Raw genomic sequence first — 20,510 nt, 5'->3', positions numbered from 1 at the left:
CATGGCAGAGGGGTGTAACCACCCCCCTCCTAGTCCCACCCATAGGCAGGACCTAGTCACCGGGTCAGCCCCCTTTTTTAGTATAAAGATGGGAGCGGGCCCCCTGTTCAAATTAGATCATCTTTGGAATCAAGACACGACTTTCTTCGAAAGGACATCAAGATTTCTTCTTCAAGATTCTCCCTTGTGGCTAAGGAGTAGTCACCCTGCATCAAGCGGGCACCATCCTAAGAACACTGCGGTCTGCTGCAAGTCCTTCTTCACGAATCCGACGACCCAGCTCGACGAGACCCGGCTTCCCTGGCACCTCTGACCTCTACTCACCTCTACAGCAAAGCTGAGAACTGTGAGTGCGACGAGACCTCGAGGGACCGACGATCGCCAAGACTGCACGACTTCTTTGTAACAAACCCACCGAGTCTTCCACTGGTGAGTTCTTTGGGGTCCGAGAAGCCCCAACCCTGCGCAGCTCCAGCATCCAAGATCAGCCTCCCTGCATCTCCACGATCTGCGTGGGGCCCTTCTGCTGTTTGCTGTGCACCGCGTTGTTTGGCTACTAGCCGGCTGGCTTGTGGCCTTCTGAACGACGCCCGACGACATCACTGCTGCTGGTCTGGTTGCTCCAGACTGGCCCTTGCTTCCTTCTTCAAGAGAGGCACCCCGGGCCCTCCTGGTCCACTCCAGACGCCATTTTAGGTCCACCGCGTGGGCTTGAATTTGCCAAGGCTTTGTTGCCCAATCCTGGGTCCAGCGACGCCGACAGCTTCTATCTTCGTGGGACAGCTCGCTCCTCCATCCTGGTCGCCGATAACGCCTCCTGGTCCGTGAGATCTCCGAGCACAGCGTCACCCACTTACCTTGTCGAGGTGGCTACCATCCGGTGCCCTCCTGGTGCCCACTGACTACTGGCTAGTAGTCTCGAACTTGGTCCCCTCTGCTTTCAGGTGTCATCTTCCATCGATCCAGGCTTGGATCCACCGAACTTTCTTCACTGGTCGCCTGCCAGCAACTTCTTTCCTCCAGGCTCCTGGTCCGGCAACGAGGATTCCCGACGTCTTTTGAGTCCTATGCAGCTGCAGCCCCTGGGCTAGGTAACTTCGGCATTTCGGTGCCCCAGCATAGCCTCACTATCCAAGGGTCAGGATCCACTTTCGTTTTCCTCCTACCAGGTCGGGTTCGCCCGAGAACACTAACTTTGCAATTCCTAGCTACCATAGACTTTGTCCCGCATCACGCATGAGAGTGCACACTCTGCACCCGAGTCCCCTGGGTCTCCCAGAAGTGATCTAACGATTCTATAGCCAAGTCCTAGCGATTCCAAAGCCTATTAGTACTGTACTTACCTGCTAGTAATTTCGCATTCCACTTTCTGAGTATATGGTTTTCCGTGCCCCTCGGGCATTTGTATATACTGTGCTAACTTAAGTATTTTCGTAAAGGTTTTGTTTTGTGCTTAGTACCCTGTCCTCATAAAGAGTACAGGGCTGTTGTGATTCTTAATAAATATCTTGTTTATTTTCATAACACTTGTGTGGTGTCCTTTCACTTGGTGTTCAAGGGGTATATATGTGGTATAACAGCTGGCTTAACACGCCCTCTCGAGTCTTTAGCCTTAGACTGCTCGTATCCACGCTACTAGGATAGCTGGTCTATAAGGTTGACTTACAACCAATCATCAATAAGGGTTGCTGGACTGATGCATAGTGTTCACTAGAATAGTGAGCACTGCATATCAGGCCACCTTCTCACACCATGGCAATCTCGTTGAGGTAGTCACCCTGATCCCTCTGATCGCCCGTCAATGTGGATTTATATAAAGTTTTGTAGTAAGATAGGAAGGCGTCACAAATTTCTGGCGTGGAGTGAAGAGAATCGCCCCTCGGACCCTCAATCTCTGTGATTTATGAGGTATTATAAGGGGGACGAAGTAGCCGCGCTAATAATCGTCCAGGCCTGTCGCCCTCCCCATACTGCCATGCCAAGAATTGTTGGGAAGAAAGTTTAATTCCCTATCACCTTTGTCTCGGAATTCCATCATTAATGCCAAACGACTGGCTTCCTTCTCGCTGGATGGGTTCAGTAATAGTTCCTTATCTAGTGCAGTGATGTCCTTCTCTACCCAAGACAATGTGGAATGAATGTCCCTCAATACACCGACATGTATAGTAATGCAAACACCGCAAATGTACCCCTTGAATCCCTCCCAAAGAACTGCCCAAGAATCCACTGATCCAGTGTTAAGCTCGAAATATTCCTCAATGGCCTGTCTGACTTCCTCTGTAAAGACGGGATCCGCAAGTGCCCTCCCGGGGAATCGCCATTGTCTCTATATCCACCCAATCTGGGCCCTTTCAATTTGAGAACTATTGGGGAGTGGTCTGACAGTGTGCAAGGAAGTGTGAGCAGATTCTCAACCCAACCAGCCAACCCCAGGGGAGAGGAGCCAATATTCAATTCTGGTCCAAGTATTATGAAACCCAGAATGATGGATGTAGTCTGGATGATGTGGGTGGAGCCTCTCTTCAATGTCGATTAAGGAAAAGTGTGTGCAAATGTCAAGCAACACTGGGCGTGATCTGGGTTTAGTGTTGGGAGAAGAGGACGTACTGTCTCTAGTGGGATGCAACAACAGATTAAAGTCGCCCCCAACAATCAACAACCCGGCTTCGAGCGCGAGGAGGTATACCAGTAGGTCTTGGAAAAAAGACGGGGAGTCGACGTTAGGGCCATGAATCCCAACCAATGTAATTTTATGACCCATTAGGGTCCCAGTGACCATCAAATAGCGGCCGTCTGTGTCAGACACAGTATTGAAGCGAGCAAAAGGGACACGTTTGTGTATAATTATGGCCACTCCTCTAGAATATCTGCTGAAGTTAGAGAAAAACCTGTGTGCACCCCAACTGTTGGCGATCCGAGTGGAGTCAGAGGGGGATAAGTGCATCTCCTGCAAAAAAGCGACATCAACAGCATGTCAAGTGATATAATTGAAAACTTGTTTGCATTTCTTAGCATTGTTAAGACCCCGAACATTCCAGGAAAGAAGTGATAGCCCGGAAGCCCAGGGCTGAAGGCCTAAGTTGGCCATGGGAAAAACAAAATCCAGGATAATCGTGAATGCACGCTACTCCAATACAATCCAAGAGCATAATTAGCAATGTAACAATCATCACTGAGATAAACCAAAACGAAACCCGCCACCCAGCCTCTTGTGAACCCCCAAGAGGCAAACCCATTGAACTCCTGCAATAAAACATCTTAATACGCATATCATTGACAAGATGTATAAGCAATAACCATTTCCAAAAAAGCTCACAAAAACTAAGAGAACAAAGGCATGCGCCATGGGAGGAAGCAACGCCACGTCGGTCAGGAAAACCATATGACAAGTCACGAATGAACAATAGTAATGCACAATTTCTTGCTACCCAAAAAAAAAGGACCTGAAACAATGAACTTTCAGCCAGTCCCCGGGTCCGTGAAGAGTTCCACACTGTTCTGGGAATCGCCCTACATAGGGGAAAGCGAACCAGTAGCATCAGCCACTCCCGATCCAAGTTTGTTGTAATTCTGCCAAAATTCCTGCGCCTCCGTGGGGGAGTCAAAAATGCCGGCAACGTCCACCCTCAATCTTGCCGGATATAACATACCATACTTAAGGCCCAGGTTCCTCAGGGTAGCTTTGACGCCGTTGTATTTTCGTCGTGCCTCCTGGACCATGAGGGTGAAATCTGGGAACAGAGACCAGGAACTACCCTGCCATTGGATCTCACCTTTCGCACGCGCCGCCTAGAGAGCAGCGTCACGATCGCGGAAATTCATGAGTCTAGCAATTATGGGGCGCGGAGGCAAGCCAGGGCGAGGTCGAGGCCCCAAGGACATATGGGCTTGTTCCACGACAAACCCCTGCGTGAATATTTCTCTGCCAAACAGGTCAATGAGTAGTTTTTCCACGAAGATGTCCATGCGTTCAGTTGGCGTCGTCCCTGCCACACCAAGAATGCGGATGTTGTTGCGTCTGCTACGCGCTTCAAGATCCTCATTTTTAATGGCCACATCTTAAAGGATTTTTTCCACCCGTTACAGGCGTTTCAGAGATTTTGACGCTCCGAGACCCTGGACTCCACCACGTCTAAGCGTCGATCGTGAGCTTGAATCTTAGACCCCATGTCGGCCAGCTTTTGCTCAAGACTGTCAAATCGGTTGTCAAGTGACTTAAAACCGGCCCTCCTCTCACTCATCATAGTGGTGACTAAGGAAGCCACGTCGTCTCGGTCAACAGAATCCACAGCGCCTGTAGAGGGGCTGGGGGGGGGGGCTATCCGAGGTAAGGAGTGAAGCTTTGTCAAAGGTGAGCTTACGTTGGTTGGGGTCTCTCTTCCCCATGGTGTGGAACGGGTGATAACAGGCAGTAGTAGGCCGGTAAAATGACGGAGACAGATGTTTTTGCGCATGAGTTAAGAATCTATGCCTAAGAAGGAGCACTTAAAGACATACTTGGGCGGCATGCAGAGTCAAATCAAGAGACGCCAGTGGTCCAGGCAGCGTAAAATGAGTGATTATGCGACAGCCGGCTGAATCAGCACCACGGTCTGCAGTTGTATCCTCTGGTCAAGGGCCAGCCAGGGTGCCTATTCACAGCCCTAAACGCCTGGGAGCGAAAACAGGGGGCCACACTCCGGAAGGATCTGGCCCCCGATAACGGTGTCGCAGCGGGAGTCAGCGGGCTTTCTCCAGGGTGGTGTTTAGTCCGTTAATGATGTTTCCCCTCTCGCGCAGCAGCCGCTAGAATCGTAAGCCCAATGGTCTAGGTGGGCCAGAGAGACCAGCGAGCAGCAAGGAAGCGCTGTAGGTCCCAGGACAGCAGGGCTCCGGCAGCCGGAGCATCCCCCAGATGGGCGGCACAAAAGGTGTAAATGTGGCCGGGGCAGAGGCAAAAAGGAACAGGCGGGCCGCCACAGAGAAGGAGAGGGACCTACCCCGCAGGAACCCCTGCTGCCGCCTCGCCCCACCGCGGCCCCCGGAGCGCCCACACCAGCCCCACCCACCCACCAGCAGGACCACCACCCCAGTCCCGCGGAACAGGCCCGAGAGCCGACAGCGAGCCCCAGCAACCGGGCACATAATGACCTAATCCCGCAGGCGACGGGGGGAGGGGGGAGAGAGGGGGCCCACCAAGCAGCCCCCGCAGGCACAAGACTCACCCCACAGCCGGGCGCAGATTGTTCGAGGGAGAGGGCAGCGAGGCCCTCGATCCCCTCCGCCGTTCATGCGCCTTACACACCCGCAGAGCCCTGCTCAGGGGCCGGAAGGATGCCGAAGGGTTCTGGTGAAGGATGGATGAAGTTTGCTGGATTCAGGATTGATTACACCATCTGTATTTTAGTAATTAGAAGCCCGACCGACGGAGCTTCAGGCGGAGACAGCCATCTTGGTTGCCTCCGTGGCCACGCCCCCATCTGTTGAAGAGTGTTAAGGAGAATGTTGTGATTAACAGTATTTAAGGCTGAAGAGAGGTCTAGAAGAATCAGAAGACAAGACTCCCCCGAATCGAGTATACCCAGCGCATCGTCGATCACTTGCAGCAGGGCTGTTTCGGTGCTGCAGTTTTGAATGAACCCAGACTCGAAATTGTCAAGAAGATTATTATCCATAATATGTTTGGAAAGTTGTTTTGCTACACATTTTTTGGTGATTTTCGCAAGGCAGAGGAGGTTGGTGATGGGGGGGTAGTTATTGAGGTCGTTCGCATCAGCTGAGGATTTTTTAAGTAGTGGAATAACCTGTCTAGTTTTAAGGGAAACAGGAAGGAGCCTTGACTGAGGAAAAGGTTAACCAGGCTGGTCCAGTAGAAAAGAGTATAGGTGTAGAAATCAATGGCAATGTCACTAGGGATTTGGTCGTAGGAATGGTTAGAGGGTTTAGTTTCGAGGATGCATTTGAGGAGGGCATCTTCAGAGATTAAGTCAAAGTTTTGCCAAATGACTAAGGATTTGCGCTCCTTCAGGGGGGTAGGAAGAATGACCTGATCCACTATCTTCTTCATCAATGGGTTTCGGCACTCAATAAGGCATCATACATGCTCTCATGCGCTCACAAACTCAAGTAAACCACTAAATAAATATTAAAAAATACAAGTAAAAGAAAGAAACCATGGTGATATGCTGCCACCTAATATTAGCAATATTTCTCTCTCACAGTAATCTGATAATCTGAAACTAACTATAATGTCCACGTAACCTTTGCTTTTTCAGCGGAAATGTGTCTATATATATATATATATATATATATATATATATATATATATTCCAAAGGCTCTGCAGCGAAGGTTCACACGGCAACAGGCAAGTTCAAAGCTTGTATTTATTGCATATACGAGGGTGCATCAGCTTCCGTCATTTCTTCTCCGAACTAAACTACAAAGAAATAGCGGAAACCGCCTCACACACACCGCATTGCCATTTTCCCCAGAAGAAAGTGCAGACAGCACTGAGCCGCGTCGGGATGAGGAGAAGAAATGATGGAAGCTGATGCATCCTCGTATATGCAATAAATACAAGCTTTGAACTTGCCTGTTGCCGTGTGATCCATCGCTGCAGAGCCTTTGGAATACAACAATTAAACACGACAGCTGCGTCGTGGAAGGAAGCACCACCTTGGAAAAGAGGAAGGAGCCGCCGGAGCAAGGGGCCGTGATACTGGGACTATCCCAGACAACAAATGGCGGCAACAGTTGCTGAAAACTAACGAGGGAACATTACAGTAACCGGGGTACACTGGAGTACCTTAATCAAGTGGCGAGTCGATAACAGACCCCTGCGACCTTGGACAACATGTATGCCTTTGCGGAACCCACTGTGGGAATGTACACAAGCCAGTAATGACTACAGATCCCATAATCCTTGAGGGATCACGTGCTACTAAGCCCATTCCGAACTAAACTACAAAGAAATAACGGAAGCTGCCTCACACACACTGCATTGCCATTTTCCCCAGAAGAAAGTGCAGACAGCACTGAAACGCGTCGGGATGAGGAGAAGAAATGACGGAAGCTGATGCACTCTCGTATATGCAATAAATACAAGCTTTGAACTTGCCTGTTGCCGCGTGATCCTTCGCTGCAGAGCCTTTGGAATACAACAATTAAACACGACAGCTGCGTCGTGGAAGGAAGCACCACCTTGGAAAAGAGGAAGGAGCCGCCGGAGCAAGGGGCCGTGATACTGGGACTATCCCAGACAACAAATGGCAGCAACAGTTGCTGAAAACTAACGAGGGAACATTACAGTAACCGGGGTACACTGGAGTACCTTAACCAAGCGGCGAGTCGATAACAGACCCCTGCGACCTTGGACAACATGTATGCCTTTGCGGAACCCACTGTGGGAATGTACACAAGTCAGTAATGACTACAGATCCCATAATCCTTGAGGGATCACGTGCTACTAAGAGCATTCCGAACTAAACTACAAAGAAATAGCGGAAACTGCCTCACACACACCGCATTGCCATTTTCCCCAGAAGAAAGTGCAGACAGCACTGAAACGCGTCGGGATGAGGAGAAGAAATGATGGAAGCTGATGCCCCCTCGTAAATGCAATAAATACAAGCTTTGAACTTGCCTGTTGCCGTGTGATCCTTCGCTGCAGAGCCTTTGGAATACAATATATATATATATATATATATATATATATATATATATATATATATATATTCACTGAAAAAACCATAGGTTTAACACCAGTTATAGTGATGTCATCAGTGATGTCACTGACCATGTCATGAATGATGTAATATGTGACATCATCAGCAGTAGATTGCGGGCGCGCGAGTTATAGTGAGTCCAACTAACTATAACGTGGGAATTTCAATGGTTTTGAGTGAGTAAAATGTCCAGCTAACTATAACTGATGTTAAACCTATGGTTTTTTCAGTGAATTTCAAAGGTTTTTTAAATGCTAATTCCTAACTATAACGATTGTGAAACCTCTGTTTTTTTCACTGAATTTCAAAGGTTTTTTAAAAGCTAATTCCTTTCTATATCGAGTTTGTAACCTACGATTTTTTTATTTTTATTTGCTGTTTTGTGTAAGTATTAATTATTAATAATTTTTTTTTATAATATTTTTCAAATGTTTTTTTTTTTAAATAATTTTTTCCTGGGGCGCTCTCCGGAGAGCGAACCCAGAGCGCTATTTCTGCGTTCGTGTAAAAAAATATGTATGAAAAGTAAATAATAACGCAAGACATTTAGTACCATACTTATAAAAGCAGTATTTTTGATTTACCAAAATGGCTTTTGTTATTTCAAGAGAATACATACCTCTTTAATGCAGTCATTATTTCAACCCTACTATCGTCCATCACTTTAGAATTTACGTGAAATGTTTTACAAAATAACTGTATTGCAGTGAGTAATATACATTTTTGGGTAGTCGCGCAGATTATTCCATATTCTGTATAGTATGAGGGTTTACAAATAACTGTCAGAGGGCAGTACACACAGTACGATAAATACATTCCAATATGGCAGCCGTTTAGACGGAATTTCTGAGGTCAGTAATGTGACATCGTTTGTGTTTACACACAAGCAAGCCATGCTGGTACCAATGGTGGATCACCGGCGTTTCACAGTGTATGAGAAATTTGTGAACCCGTATTATGTTCACAGACCTGTTGTCAAACTGGTAAGCAGTTTTTGAACGTATTGTTAAACATCCTTTAATAGATTAGCGACGACAGTATGTAGCGTTTTGAGTATGTTTTTGATTTTGAAAGCGCGTAAGAGAGGTAGATTGAGATAGGCTGTTGTTAGCTCTTAGAATGCTCTTACTAGTTCACCCAGCAGCGCAAGTGTTAGTTCCGATATCATTTATCCGTTTTACATTAGATTCTTTTTCCTCATAACGTAGGGGCAGCTAGTTATTCGAATATTAATGCACCAACCTTGGCATGTATTGGTGTTTTTTTCTGTTGAAACACGCATATATTTTAGAGTGACTACGATCTGCATGATGGATACAATGTGTGATTATTTGATGTGATATTGACTTTACGAGTGTGGGTCCTCATAATATAATTTTTGAATTCTAGATTCCCCTGATGAAGTGCCGTAATGGCGCAAAATGCATTGGGAGCTGTTGACCTTTGATTAAAGGATTAAATTGTATGTGAAATACGACATTACGATTCACTATGGAGGATATGAATAAAAACAAGTTATAGAACAACAACATTATTTGTGGAGATTACATTTTCAAATCAATTTGGATTATTGTTCACAAACATTCAATATCGCATTTAGCGATTTCTTTTTCAAGCTGCGCCCTGAGGGTCGCCCTTTAATTGTAAGGGGCGCATTTGTGTTTTGATTTACGAAATGAAAATGATTTTGCATTTCCGTAAAACTATCGAAACGTCACTTAGGCGCGCCGCGGAAGCGCCCCCGGAAGCGCCTACGTTCGCCCCGCGTATGCGCCGCCGGAGGCACCTACGTTCGTGCCGCGTAAGCGCTCCCGGAAGCGCCGGTGCGCGCAGCGTAAGCGCGTCGTCATGTTGATGGAGCGGTAATTTCCTCTGGTAGTTTCTCAATGCAAAACCTTCATGCTACCTCTAATTTACCGATCAAAAGGTGTTGGGCCCTTCACACCATGTATTACCTTCAGGAGACTTTTAATAATAATGAACAGTCATAAAATGCAATTATTATTTTAAGCCAATAAAGAGAGTTGTTGAGTATTTAAAGGGTTTTATTTTCTTGTCAAAAGTTAATTTTTTCTCTGACCCTTTATTCATCAATCGGGTTACAGAATTTGGAAAACTGGAAAAATAGCATTAATACAGAACATATTACAGTCTGCATATAAGCATTAAATATAGGAATAAAATGTGGCACAAAATGTCATTCAAAATTCTTAAAGAGTTTCTAAGAAAAATAGTCTTGCAAGGTTAATCAAAAATCAAATAGTTTGCAAAAATCTCCCATTAAGAGAAATAAATGCATAAATCAAATAAATCTTTTCAGACCTAATTAATTAGTCAAAGCATAACTGAAAGTTTAGCATCTAAATCTAAAAAAACGTTTCTATCTGTTGCTGTTCTTCTGCATCTGTCTGTGTCTAAAAAGCAAGCAGGGAGGGAGACAGGCTGTCCTTCACCAGACCTCAACAGAATGTGGCCTGCAGTACAAAAATATTACGTGGAAGCAAAAAACCTCCCCCTGACACTCCTCGGACGCCACTCCTCCCTTCATCAATCTCCCGGGACGTTTCTCATACCTAACCCATAGAATGAAGCAAAGCCTAAGCCAAAATGAGCAAGAAGCCAGCTGAGCTAAGAAAGCCAGCCCCTCCTCCGGAGAGGTCAGAATTTATACACAAAATTTTGGCAGACTACTCAAAATGTTTCAACTTCAGGAAAACCTGTACGTGATTGGTCAGTCATGATGGCATGAGTTCTCACAACCCTGACTCATTCTAAAAAACCTGACTATCAGTTTTAACAAAAGAAGCATACATGAATAACTACATTTTATAAGTTTGCAACAATTGCTAGGGAAAATGTTTCTATAGTTCCTTCCTTCCTGTCACAGTGCAGCAGGACGGATACTTTAGTTAGCTGGTACATTGGCACAATCACACGAATGTACAGTTCAAGCTGTCCTTGACTCCTTCTGCAGTTTGAGTCAAGCTGCCACAGTCTGCGTATGCTCTCTTCTCTTTCAATGCAAGCCATAGCCTTGCTGGTTTCACAGGCAGCCATTTAATGGTAGGCCCCAAAATAAAACAAACACAAAGATAATATTAATTTCATGTAAATCAGCCCATTATGTTTCCAAACTCCATACTAATACTCCTTATAAATGTTTACCTAGCCAAGCTACTAGTGTAAAGCAGCTTTTCTATTATTTATGACAACATGCAAAATAAATGTGATTAACTGAAAATATGTATCAAAATATGCAACAAGTCAAAATCTCTTAAGACAGAAATAATAAATTTAGACTGCAAGGGATGAGCTGGGAAGAGAGAAACACATTCTATTAATCTTCAAAGCTAAAAAGGCCACTTTTCTCTACATTGCAAAAACACATGTTAATTCAGCAAAAGCATTTAAGACTGAATAGGCCTCACTTTCATGTTTTTCATGTGCCATGTTTTTAACTTGCACCAAAAGGTGTATGGCAATTTAAATGCAGTTTGTCTGAAGCACAAAAAATAAAACAATGCCTGACTGCAGATGAAATCTGCTCCATCAATGTGACCTTAAAATAACTCTTTTCATTGGTTGCTAACAGTTTTTTTTACAAAGAATGAAATCCCCACCCATTTCCTTCACTTCTTCTTTCACTTTTGTGACTGCAAGACGTGACTTTTTGCTGTCGGATCTTTGTTGGAATAAAATCTTGGGTTATCATGGCTGCCAGACCATCCAGCAGTGAAGATGACTCCAATGAATTCCTTGATGAAGAGGTTCCTCAGCCGAAAGTAAAAGAACACTTTATTTGGAAGTTTTTTTCAATTCCTGATGACCAGAAGAAAGTAAATGCTCCAAAAGTGGAGTGCAGGATTTGTTACACTGTCCTGTCACGGGGTGACCCTACTAAGAAATATTCTTTTGGAAACTCCACAATGATTCGCCATGTGGAGAGGAGGCACCCCCAGAATTTTGCCTGGGAAAGTGTCAGGGCTCTGGCACGAGAGGTTCCCAGTGATGGGGCCTCTACTTCAACTGGAGGAGCAACTACTTCATTGAGGGGGCGATCACAAGAGCTGATTCCAAACATTCAGCCTGCTTTTAACAAAGGCGTTCTTAAATGCAGAGACTGTGATCAGCTACTTTGCTATGGGGAACAAAGTGTTCTGCTCATGGTTCTTGGCAGTTCGGGCTGGACTGTTCCCATGAGGCATAGGGTCAGACTGATTTGCATATAGCCATGTCTGAACTGGGGTGGCAGAGTGGGCTAAAGAACGGTGATGGATTAAACCCAGATCTTTTGACTGGGTGTGTTTGATTGATTCAGATGCTCCGTCCATCACCACCCCCTTTTGTACTGCTCATGGTTCGAGCATTGGAGAACCATTGCTGCCGTTCCCAGCCCTAAATTTGTTTGTTTTTTTTGCTCCTGTTGAGCAGTTTCCATTCCCTGTTTTTGTTCTAAAAAAAGAAAAAAGAAGAAAAAAAAAAGTTCTTTTCAGAATTACCTCCAATTCTCATCAAAGATCTATGTTCTTAAAAAAATGAAAAAGAGTAAGTGAAGTGGAGTGCATTGATAAAGGAGAGGAAAATGAGTAAGAAAGCACAGAAAGGGACGAGAGGAGAAAGGAAGTGAAGTAGGCCTCCCTCAGAAAACCTAGGGGGTCAGGGGGTGTCTACTCTGCCCCCTTTTAATTATATCCCCCTTTCTTTTTTCACCTCTTGTGTCTCGATTCTCCCGAGACACAAGATGGCGGACTCTCCAGACTGTTTAGAATGTTGACAGACACCCGACAGCCAATCAGCTTTCCGCTTGCGCACTCCCGTAGCGCGCCGGGTGCGGTCCCCGGTACGCGCACCTGTGAACGCTCGGAGAGCGCCTATAGATATATATGTGTTTTTTAAGTTAATTTTCATAAAAACCACTGGAGCAATTTTCACCAAACATAGCAAAGGCACATCTGCGTACCAGTCCCTACAATTTTGCCAAGTTTGGCGTAATTCCGTTCAGCGGTTCGGGCTGTAGACTTGTCAGACCGTCCTATGGAAATTAACATGGAGAAACCACATTTTGGGACCCCCCTTTTTTCTCAGCCCCCACTTCACGAATCCCCCCGAAACTTTCAGGGAAGGAGCGGAGCGCAGCGAGACCATTTTAAGGAAAATTACAGGCAGATCCCTCAATCAGTGCCAAAGTTATTCCCAATAGAATGTTCGAATTTCCTATGGTAGCCAATCCTAACTATAACTACCTTCTGGCGACTGCCAGTAGGTAATATATATATATATATATATATATATATATATATATATATATATATATATATATATATATATATATACCCACATATTCACTGAAAAAAACAAAAGTTAGAGTTTTATAGTTAAGCTCAGAGTTCACTGGTATAAAACCAGTGAAATTCAGCAGTTATAGTTACCTGAGCTAACTATAACTTACACCCCTGCAATGCACAGCTTATGACCGCACATATTACATCACTCATGACAGGCTCACTGACATCGCTGGTATTATCACTGATGACCTCATCAAGCGAGTGTAAATGTTTTTGAGCGTTTATGGGTGTTAAACATATATACTAACCAACTACAAAAGTTAAATTAGTTACTAAAAGCAGTACTACTCAGTGATGCTACTTTTAACATATATTAAGTGATTAGCTCTCTAACTGTATGTATCCTTGTGTGTTTGGGTGTGTAAATGGCGGTATGGGTGTATATGTGGGTGTGTGAGTGGCTGTGTGGGTGAGTGAGATGCTGTGTGAGTGGCAGTATTGGTGAGTGAGTGGGTGTGTCAGTGGTTGTATGGGTGAGTGGTTTTATTGGTAGGTAAGTGGGTGTGTAGTCACTGTACGGGTGAGTAAGTGGGTGTCTCAATAGCTGTATGAGTAAGTGACTCCGTGTGCAAGTGGTCGTATGGGCGAGTGAGTGGGTGTTTGGGTAAGTGAGTAGGGGGAGTGGCTGATTGGAGAGTAAGTGTGTGAATGGCTGTCTACGTGAGTGAGCGGATGTGTGAGTGCTTGTATGGATGTGAGAATGAGTATGTAATTGGTTGTGTGAGTAAGTGTGTGATTGCTTTTATGGGTGAGTGGCTGTGTTGAGTAGCTGTATGAGTGAGTGGGCATTTGCAAAAGTTTAAGCTGTTGGAATTGTAAATGGCAATGCCTATTATTAATCTGTTTTGAAAACCAACACATAATTAAAGTCATTGTCATTTACAATGCCAATAGCTCAGACTCTCACAAATGCGAGACCTATTGCATTGCAAATGCTTGTTTACCAGTGATATTATTATGGTTCACACTGGGCTTAGAGAACCGTGCATTGCAAAGTGCCTCTTCGGTGCCCCTGGTAGGTTGCAGTTTTCAAAATCTGAGTAATGTGAATTTACTTGGGTGCTTACATCTAACATTTACCAAACCTACGTATCAAAGGCAGGGTGCATTCTGTTGAAAATACCTTTGTTTATTTTTCTTGCAATAAGCCTTTTACTGATCATTTGCTTGTAACCTTTAATTTTATTCTGCAACATACACTATGTGCTTGCTTATGTACTGTGTACTGTATTGTAAACCACAAAAATTGTTATTCTTCTAACTCTGCCTTACGTGCTAATGTTGAGAGTAAAATGGTGGGGTCTTGTTGGGGTCTTGTGCGGATATTATGTCACAGGCACAAGGGTGCTAAAACATCCTTTCCATGCCCTAAGCAGTGCCAAGTATGCCTTGTGCTGTCTCTTTGTTAATGTTTGTAGATTCTTTTAGGTGACCTATTTTGTCTTTCTTCTTTCAGTCTTTTGTCAAGAGGTTTCTTCAGTGGTTAGATATTTTGGACCCAATATTACTTTTGTCAACAGAGGTAAGTACAGAAGTTTGTTTTTTTAAAGAAAAAAAAGTGCTTTATATGGGGCTGTGATGTTTTCACAACTTTCCTCGTACAGGTTAGTGTTGACTTACAAAATCTACATGACCTTAAAAAAAACGCTCTACCTGTCAGGGCACACAGAACTGGCTGCAGCGTTACTAACTTCCTTTATATAGAACAGAAACAGCTTAGGCAGCATCACTTCAGGGTCCCCATCTGGCACATTGGAGCTTCTGGTACATTGTGGGCAGCAGCAGGACACGCTTAGTTGCATACTGAAGAAGAGCTCAGAAGGCAGCACTGCAAGCGTTCACACAGAACAGGTTCCTCACAAACATGGAAGAGGCATACTAGAATTGCATTCTTCTATTTATTTGATTTTATTTTGAAAGTTTATAGAGCGCAAACAAGATCCTTACGGATATCAGAGGGCTTTACAAACAGAATGGGATAAAAAGGCAAAGGAGTAATGATTAAACAAAACATTTTGAGCAAAGATGTGCAATTGGTTACAAAAGAAAACAAGGTAAGGTAGCAACGGTGCATAGGAGGAAGAGTACTGAGTTCCGAGATTACAATAGTCAAAGTTCAGGTAAATTTAGCTAAGAGGAGAGCTTTTACTTCTTTTTTGAAGGATGCCGTGGATGAGATAAGTCTGATTTCTGGGGGGAGGTCATTCCATATCCTGGGCGCCATCCCTGAGAAGCAGCGTTTATAAGTTTTTTTCTTGTGAAATCTCTGAGGTTCCAAAAGAAGATTGTCTTCGCTTTTTGTCGCTCTTGAGCCACCCGAGATTGTCAGTTTCTGAGCGAGGTAGGTGGGGGAGTTGTGGTGTATAGCCTTGTGGGTCATGCAGGCGATTTTCAGGTGTATTCTAGCTTCGTAGGGCAGCCAGTTCAAAGCTTTTAGGTCAGGAGAAATGTGTGAGCGTTTTTTTTGAGCCCGTGATAAGTCTGGCTGCAGCATTAATAGAGGCTTTTAATGATGCGGTTGTCGATATGGGGAGATCACAGAGGGCAACACTTCCATAATCCACTCGAGGGGATGACTAGGGCTTGGACTGCAGTTCTGAAGTCATTTGGAGGAAGGAAAGGTTTCAATTTACGCAAAGTGTTGATTTGGAAATTAGCTCCCTTCGTTGCATTGCTGATGTGATGATGCATATTGAGATTGCAGTCGAGGGTTATGCCTAAAGATTTCGCTGAGTCCACAATAGTAGGTTGAACGTTGAGTGCAGTGAGATGATTACCAGTGCCAAGTGAGAACAGAGAGAACCCAGTGCAGATCATGCTGAAACCATTCAGGGTTCTATTGGGTACACCACAGGAGCAGAAGTTCAAGACACACACACCCACACACCAATTCCTTTTTTTGTAAGAGAGCATTCACGCTGATTTTCCCATTCCTGTTTGTTTTGGGAAGTAAGGGGCACTTGCATAAACCAAATGACTGGTTGCAAACAGGCTGATTCACACAATCAGCCCCTTTGCCCCGGTATTTTGGCATTTGGGATGCATCAACCCAAATTCGCAAAATAGGTGATCACAAAATTTGGGATTCCCTAAATTGCGAATGCATTTAGGGAATCTCAAATTGCCTTTCCCTATTTGGGATGCAACAAGCTTTTCCTAAATGCGACTTCGCATTTAGGAAACGCTAAGTTGATGGTAATTTGCAAAAACTTTGAAAAGTGCACAAAAGTGCATTTTTCAAAGTAAATGCCAATTTCGGGTGTGCATCAGGGTGGCCATTTGGCCCCCTTGCACTCTTGAAATTGCATGCGCAATTTGTGAGTACCTATTTGGTACTCTCAAATTGCGCATGCAATTCCCATTCATTCCGAATGGGAAGCTATTCCTTAATAGTAATTTGCTATTCGAAATTTAGGAATATGTAGGAATCGCTAATATTTTAGCGAAACTTACATGCATAGGCAATTGTGATTCCATAATTGCAATTCCTTAATAATCGCAATTAAGGAATCGCAATTGCCTACCTTGATGCATGTGCCCCTAAATGTTTATTATCATCGCCTAAGAGTTTCTAGATGTCGAAACTAGAGCACATTGTATTGGAGTTTTACCAGTTGACTACCAGGCATGTAAATCCTTTCACATTGAAAGCCTCTCAGATGAAAGTAAAGTTTATTTTAATTTCAAATGCATTCACAACAACATTGAGAGCTACAGCAACATTATTTTCACATTTTCATGAGAACTGATTACCTAGCTCTCATGTTTTCCGAAATGAAACGTTTTGTCGTGAATGCAACAAAAGCTGAAGTCCAGAAAAGTATTAAAATGAACCCCAATACTATTTCCATGACAAGCCTACATGGAAACCTGATGACCACCAAACTGAAAACAGTATTCACTTGAGCCTAGCATTGTTTTACACAAACTGAATTGCTTATTATGTTGGTCCAACATGCAGTATTTATAAAAGCGATCAGTTGTTTATATGAATGTTGTGTTTTTTTTTTGGATCTAGGCATTTTGGAAACTTCAATTCTTCCATTCACATCTTAATTAAATGTTGATGTTTTTAAACTTAAGCAGTATTTGTTATAGGTTCATATGCACATTAATGTGATTTGCCTGCTACATTCAATTATTTGCCAACGTGGACTGTACGCTGCCCATCTCATATGCCTAGAGGTGATTTGCCAGAGTGAGGTTCTGTTAACAACAACAAGGGGCCCCAAATCAGAGTAAGGGCACCATTAGAGAATATTAATTAGGGTATTGATTGTAAGCATTTGCTAAATTGTGTAGAATTTTCCCCCGCTGCTGGTTATCAGTTACTAAAAAATGTTAGGTCTTTTTATGTGGAAGTAGATCTATTTTGTGAACAACAGATTCATCCATTTTTTAGTTGTACGTCATTTTGTAGTTCATGTCATTACATTGCTCTTTTGCTTTCTGCGTATGGAGACAATGAGACTGCATACATGCTGTTGACATGCAAACAACAGGCGCAGGATGTTTTTAGCTTAGGAATTATAACGCTGGGTGCTTGCATGCAGTTTCGGTGCACTGTGGGTACATCTCCTGATCATTGTCTGACCACAATGATTTATTGTTTGCCAACTATCGTCATTGTAATGTTCTCCTACGTGGCCTGAAATATATAAAAAGCTGTTGATTGTAACCCCCCAGTGGAACAGTGCAGTTGGTCGTTGGCTGTTTTTGCTCGAGCTAAAGCAAATAAACTTTGCTTTCTGACTGCTTACAACTGTGTTTGTCCGTGCGTTATTTGGAATAAGAAGTTTGCTTTAGTACTTACTAATACACAAAAGAGCGGCTATGCCAATTGTCTGTTCACCAATCCGTGTCCAATTGTTTAAAAAATTAAGAATCAGTGTGTTATTGTATCATTTACTCAAGCTGATGATCCGGAAAGAAATAGGTAGTTCAATTGTGGTGCTCAAGTGGTGACAACACCCAGCCATCTAGGGTGCTACTTTTCCGTACTGTGTGAACAGTGGGAGATAAACTTCAGAAATGGCACCAAAGCACACACTTGTGAGTCAATGGATTCCTTCATAAGAACAAAGGTTGAGTAGTCATTTGTTGATTCAATGTAGTGTCTACATTTATTGTTCCAAAACATCATGATGTAGACAGTGGGATTTTATAAACATCTGACACGTGTTTCAACCAACAGGACTTCTTCAAGGCTTCGAAAATGCAGTGTTTTAGAAGAGCTCAGCATGTGCAATATTTTAACAATCCCAGTGATTATATTGGCATGTTATGTTGTGAGGGGGAGATACATGAAAATTTACAGTTGGAATTTGTCTCGGTGTCTAGTGTTGCTGTGAATGTGAAACCAAGCAAAAAGTGATACCACAACATGGAGAGTGAAATGACTATCCATGAGGGACAAGTGGATATAAGAACAAGCTTTAACATTTACCCCCCAGGAACCAATAATGTAAGGCCCTGCTCCTGGTATACACTTATTTCACCAATAGATCATTTCTCAGGCAAAAGTAGAAGGGTGTTGCAAGGAGGTGTCACATTTTGTGGAGTTTAGGATGAACAATGAGTTGCGATTCCCTGGATGAAGCCTAATATTTTATCTTTCATGGAAGAAAGGACCAGGTATGTGGCTGTGCATGGACTGTATACCAGTATAACAAAGTCTGCTGCATTCTGATTGGTAAGCTTTGCAAGAAAATGCATGTATGTTAAGTGCAGATTTTTTTCCAGAGACAATTGTTTGGCACAGCAAGACGGGCATGGCAGCGGACAGCCATCGCCCTTTTGGGATCCGCTGTCTTCCCCAAGATAGCAGAATCCCCTCTTTAAGGAAGAAATGTCTTCTTAGTGCATTGAAGAATTAAACAGTTTGCCTGGTCGAGCCACACATGGGCAGATTCTCCAAAGTTATGTATGTCAGAAACTTGTCCTAGTGAGGCACAGACGATGTACCCACCGATTTCTTGCATAAGCAAAAAGCGGAGTGACAGGTTGCAAGTCACCACTGTATGGATACCAACCAAGGTCAGTGAGGTCAGGATCCCCCCTCCCATCCTAGTTCACCCCTCGGTAGGTGGGACCTGCTCAAAGACTTTGACCCACAGGCATTGTGGCATCCTTGTGCTTTGCTACCTGAAATTAAAGGGATATCACGTTTGTTGGGGTCCCAAAGCAACTAGTGAAGGATGACTGACCTCATGCCAGCTTGCACATACATCTTGCTGCCTCACCATTTATTGTGCTATCTCACCAGAGTTGATGTGGGACATCCTGGTCATTCTCCACTCGGGAGAAAGGAGGTGCCCTGGCCCCTGATGGAGAAAATGGACTTTGCGCTCATGACTGTGTATGAACTACAGAGTTTTGTGAGCAAGACACACAATGTGATGGTGTTTCTCTAGGGAATTTGAATGTTATCTGGCATTCCTAAGGATTATTGCTTTACTCTTTGCAACAGGTGTATATGCAAGTAAACTTAGTATGGTACTCCGCTTACCTGTATATGTGTGATTATTCCTCCACAGTGACACACACACAAAGTATTTTTTACATCCACGACTAGAATGGAGGCACAACGAATGTTTATACGTGGTAATAATCGATGTTCTTGAACATACATGCACCCTCTGAAGTTGGAGACAAGTTTATTCATGTACCGGATTATGGTTATGGCAGCCCACAGACCAATCTATGTCACATGACAGAGAGAGATAGCGGTGAGGGAATCCAGTGCTGCACAGTGGTGACTCTGCCATGATGCAAATGTGCCTACTGCTTGGATAGTGTTGTATCGCAAGACCCATCAGAGCATAAAACACATACACAGACATGCAGAAGAGCACCTCCAGTCATACAGCACTTTATAAACCTTGTTCTGAGCAAATACATTCCATGTCTTTAGGGATAGAAGTGCTCCATGGTATTAAAATGTACAAAACTAACATTGTTCAGTTTTGTTTTTAGGAAGAGATTAAAAATGCCCAGCTGCTTTTACATGAAGACAGCACTCCTGACCCTGCGAGAGACACCAAGGCAAGTACATTACATGTTGCTTACATGATGGGCTGGTGTAGGGCGGTGGGGTACAAGCTGCGGAGGCTGATATTATGACGGTGGTGGCTTAGTCCCTGCCTTCTCGTTGCTTACATTGACTGCTCAGTCTCATGTTTAATTTCCCTAGTTTTACACCTGAGCCTTTTCCCTTCCTCACCAAACATTTATTGTTGGTCCTATAAGTGAGGAAGCTGAGAAAGTAGCAATATTTTACATCCACCCATTCCCTTCAAGAGGGGGTTGAATAGCCATATCCAGGTGGTAAGTGATATGCCTTAGCAGGCATGATAGCTAAGTGCGTTAAGCACCTGCTGCCGAAATTAAAGGCGAGCTTGCACATCACATGTCTGAAGCCTTATGTGGCTCATTGTGCCTTTTTGTTCTTCTGAAGTCAGT

At 43.9% G+C, this 20,510-nt stretch overlaps 1 protein-coding gene across 1 annotated transcript in view; it reads left to right on the top strand.

Annotated features, from left to right (window-relative positions):
- SFXN4 (sideroflexin 4) overlaps positions 1 to 20,510 on the top strand; it is a 138,745-nt gene that overhangs the window by 5,888 nt on the left and 112,347 nt on the right. The window contains exons 2-3 of the mRNA XM_086922928.1: positions 14,506 to 14,571; positions 20,025 to 20,093. Of these exons, the coding sequence (XP_086779054.1) occupies positions 14,506 to 14,571; positions 20,025 to 20,093 (135 nt within the window). The remainder of the gene's footprint in view (positions 1 to 14,505; positions 14,572 to 20,024; positions 20,094 to 20,510) is intronic.

The sequence above is a fragment of the Lissotriton vulgaris genome, chromosome 5, assembly GCF_964263255.1.
Source record: "Lissotriton vulgaris chromosome 5, aLisVul1.2, whole genome shotgun sequence".
NCBI classification, from domain to species: Eukaryota; Metazoa; Chordata; class Amphibia; order Caudata; family Salamandridae; genus Lissotriton; species Lissotriton vulgaris.
This window is presented reverse-complemented; position numbering and strand designations above follow the sequence as displayed.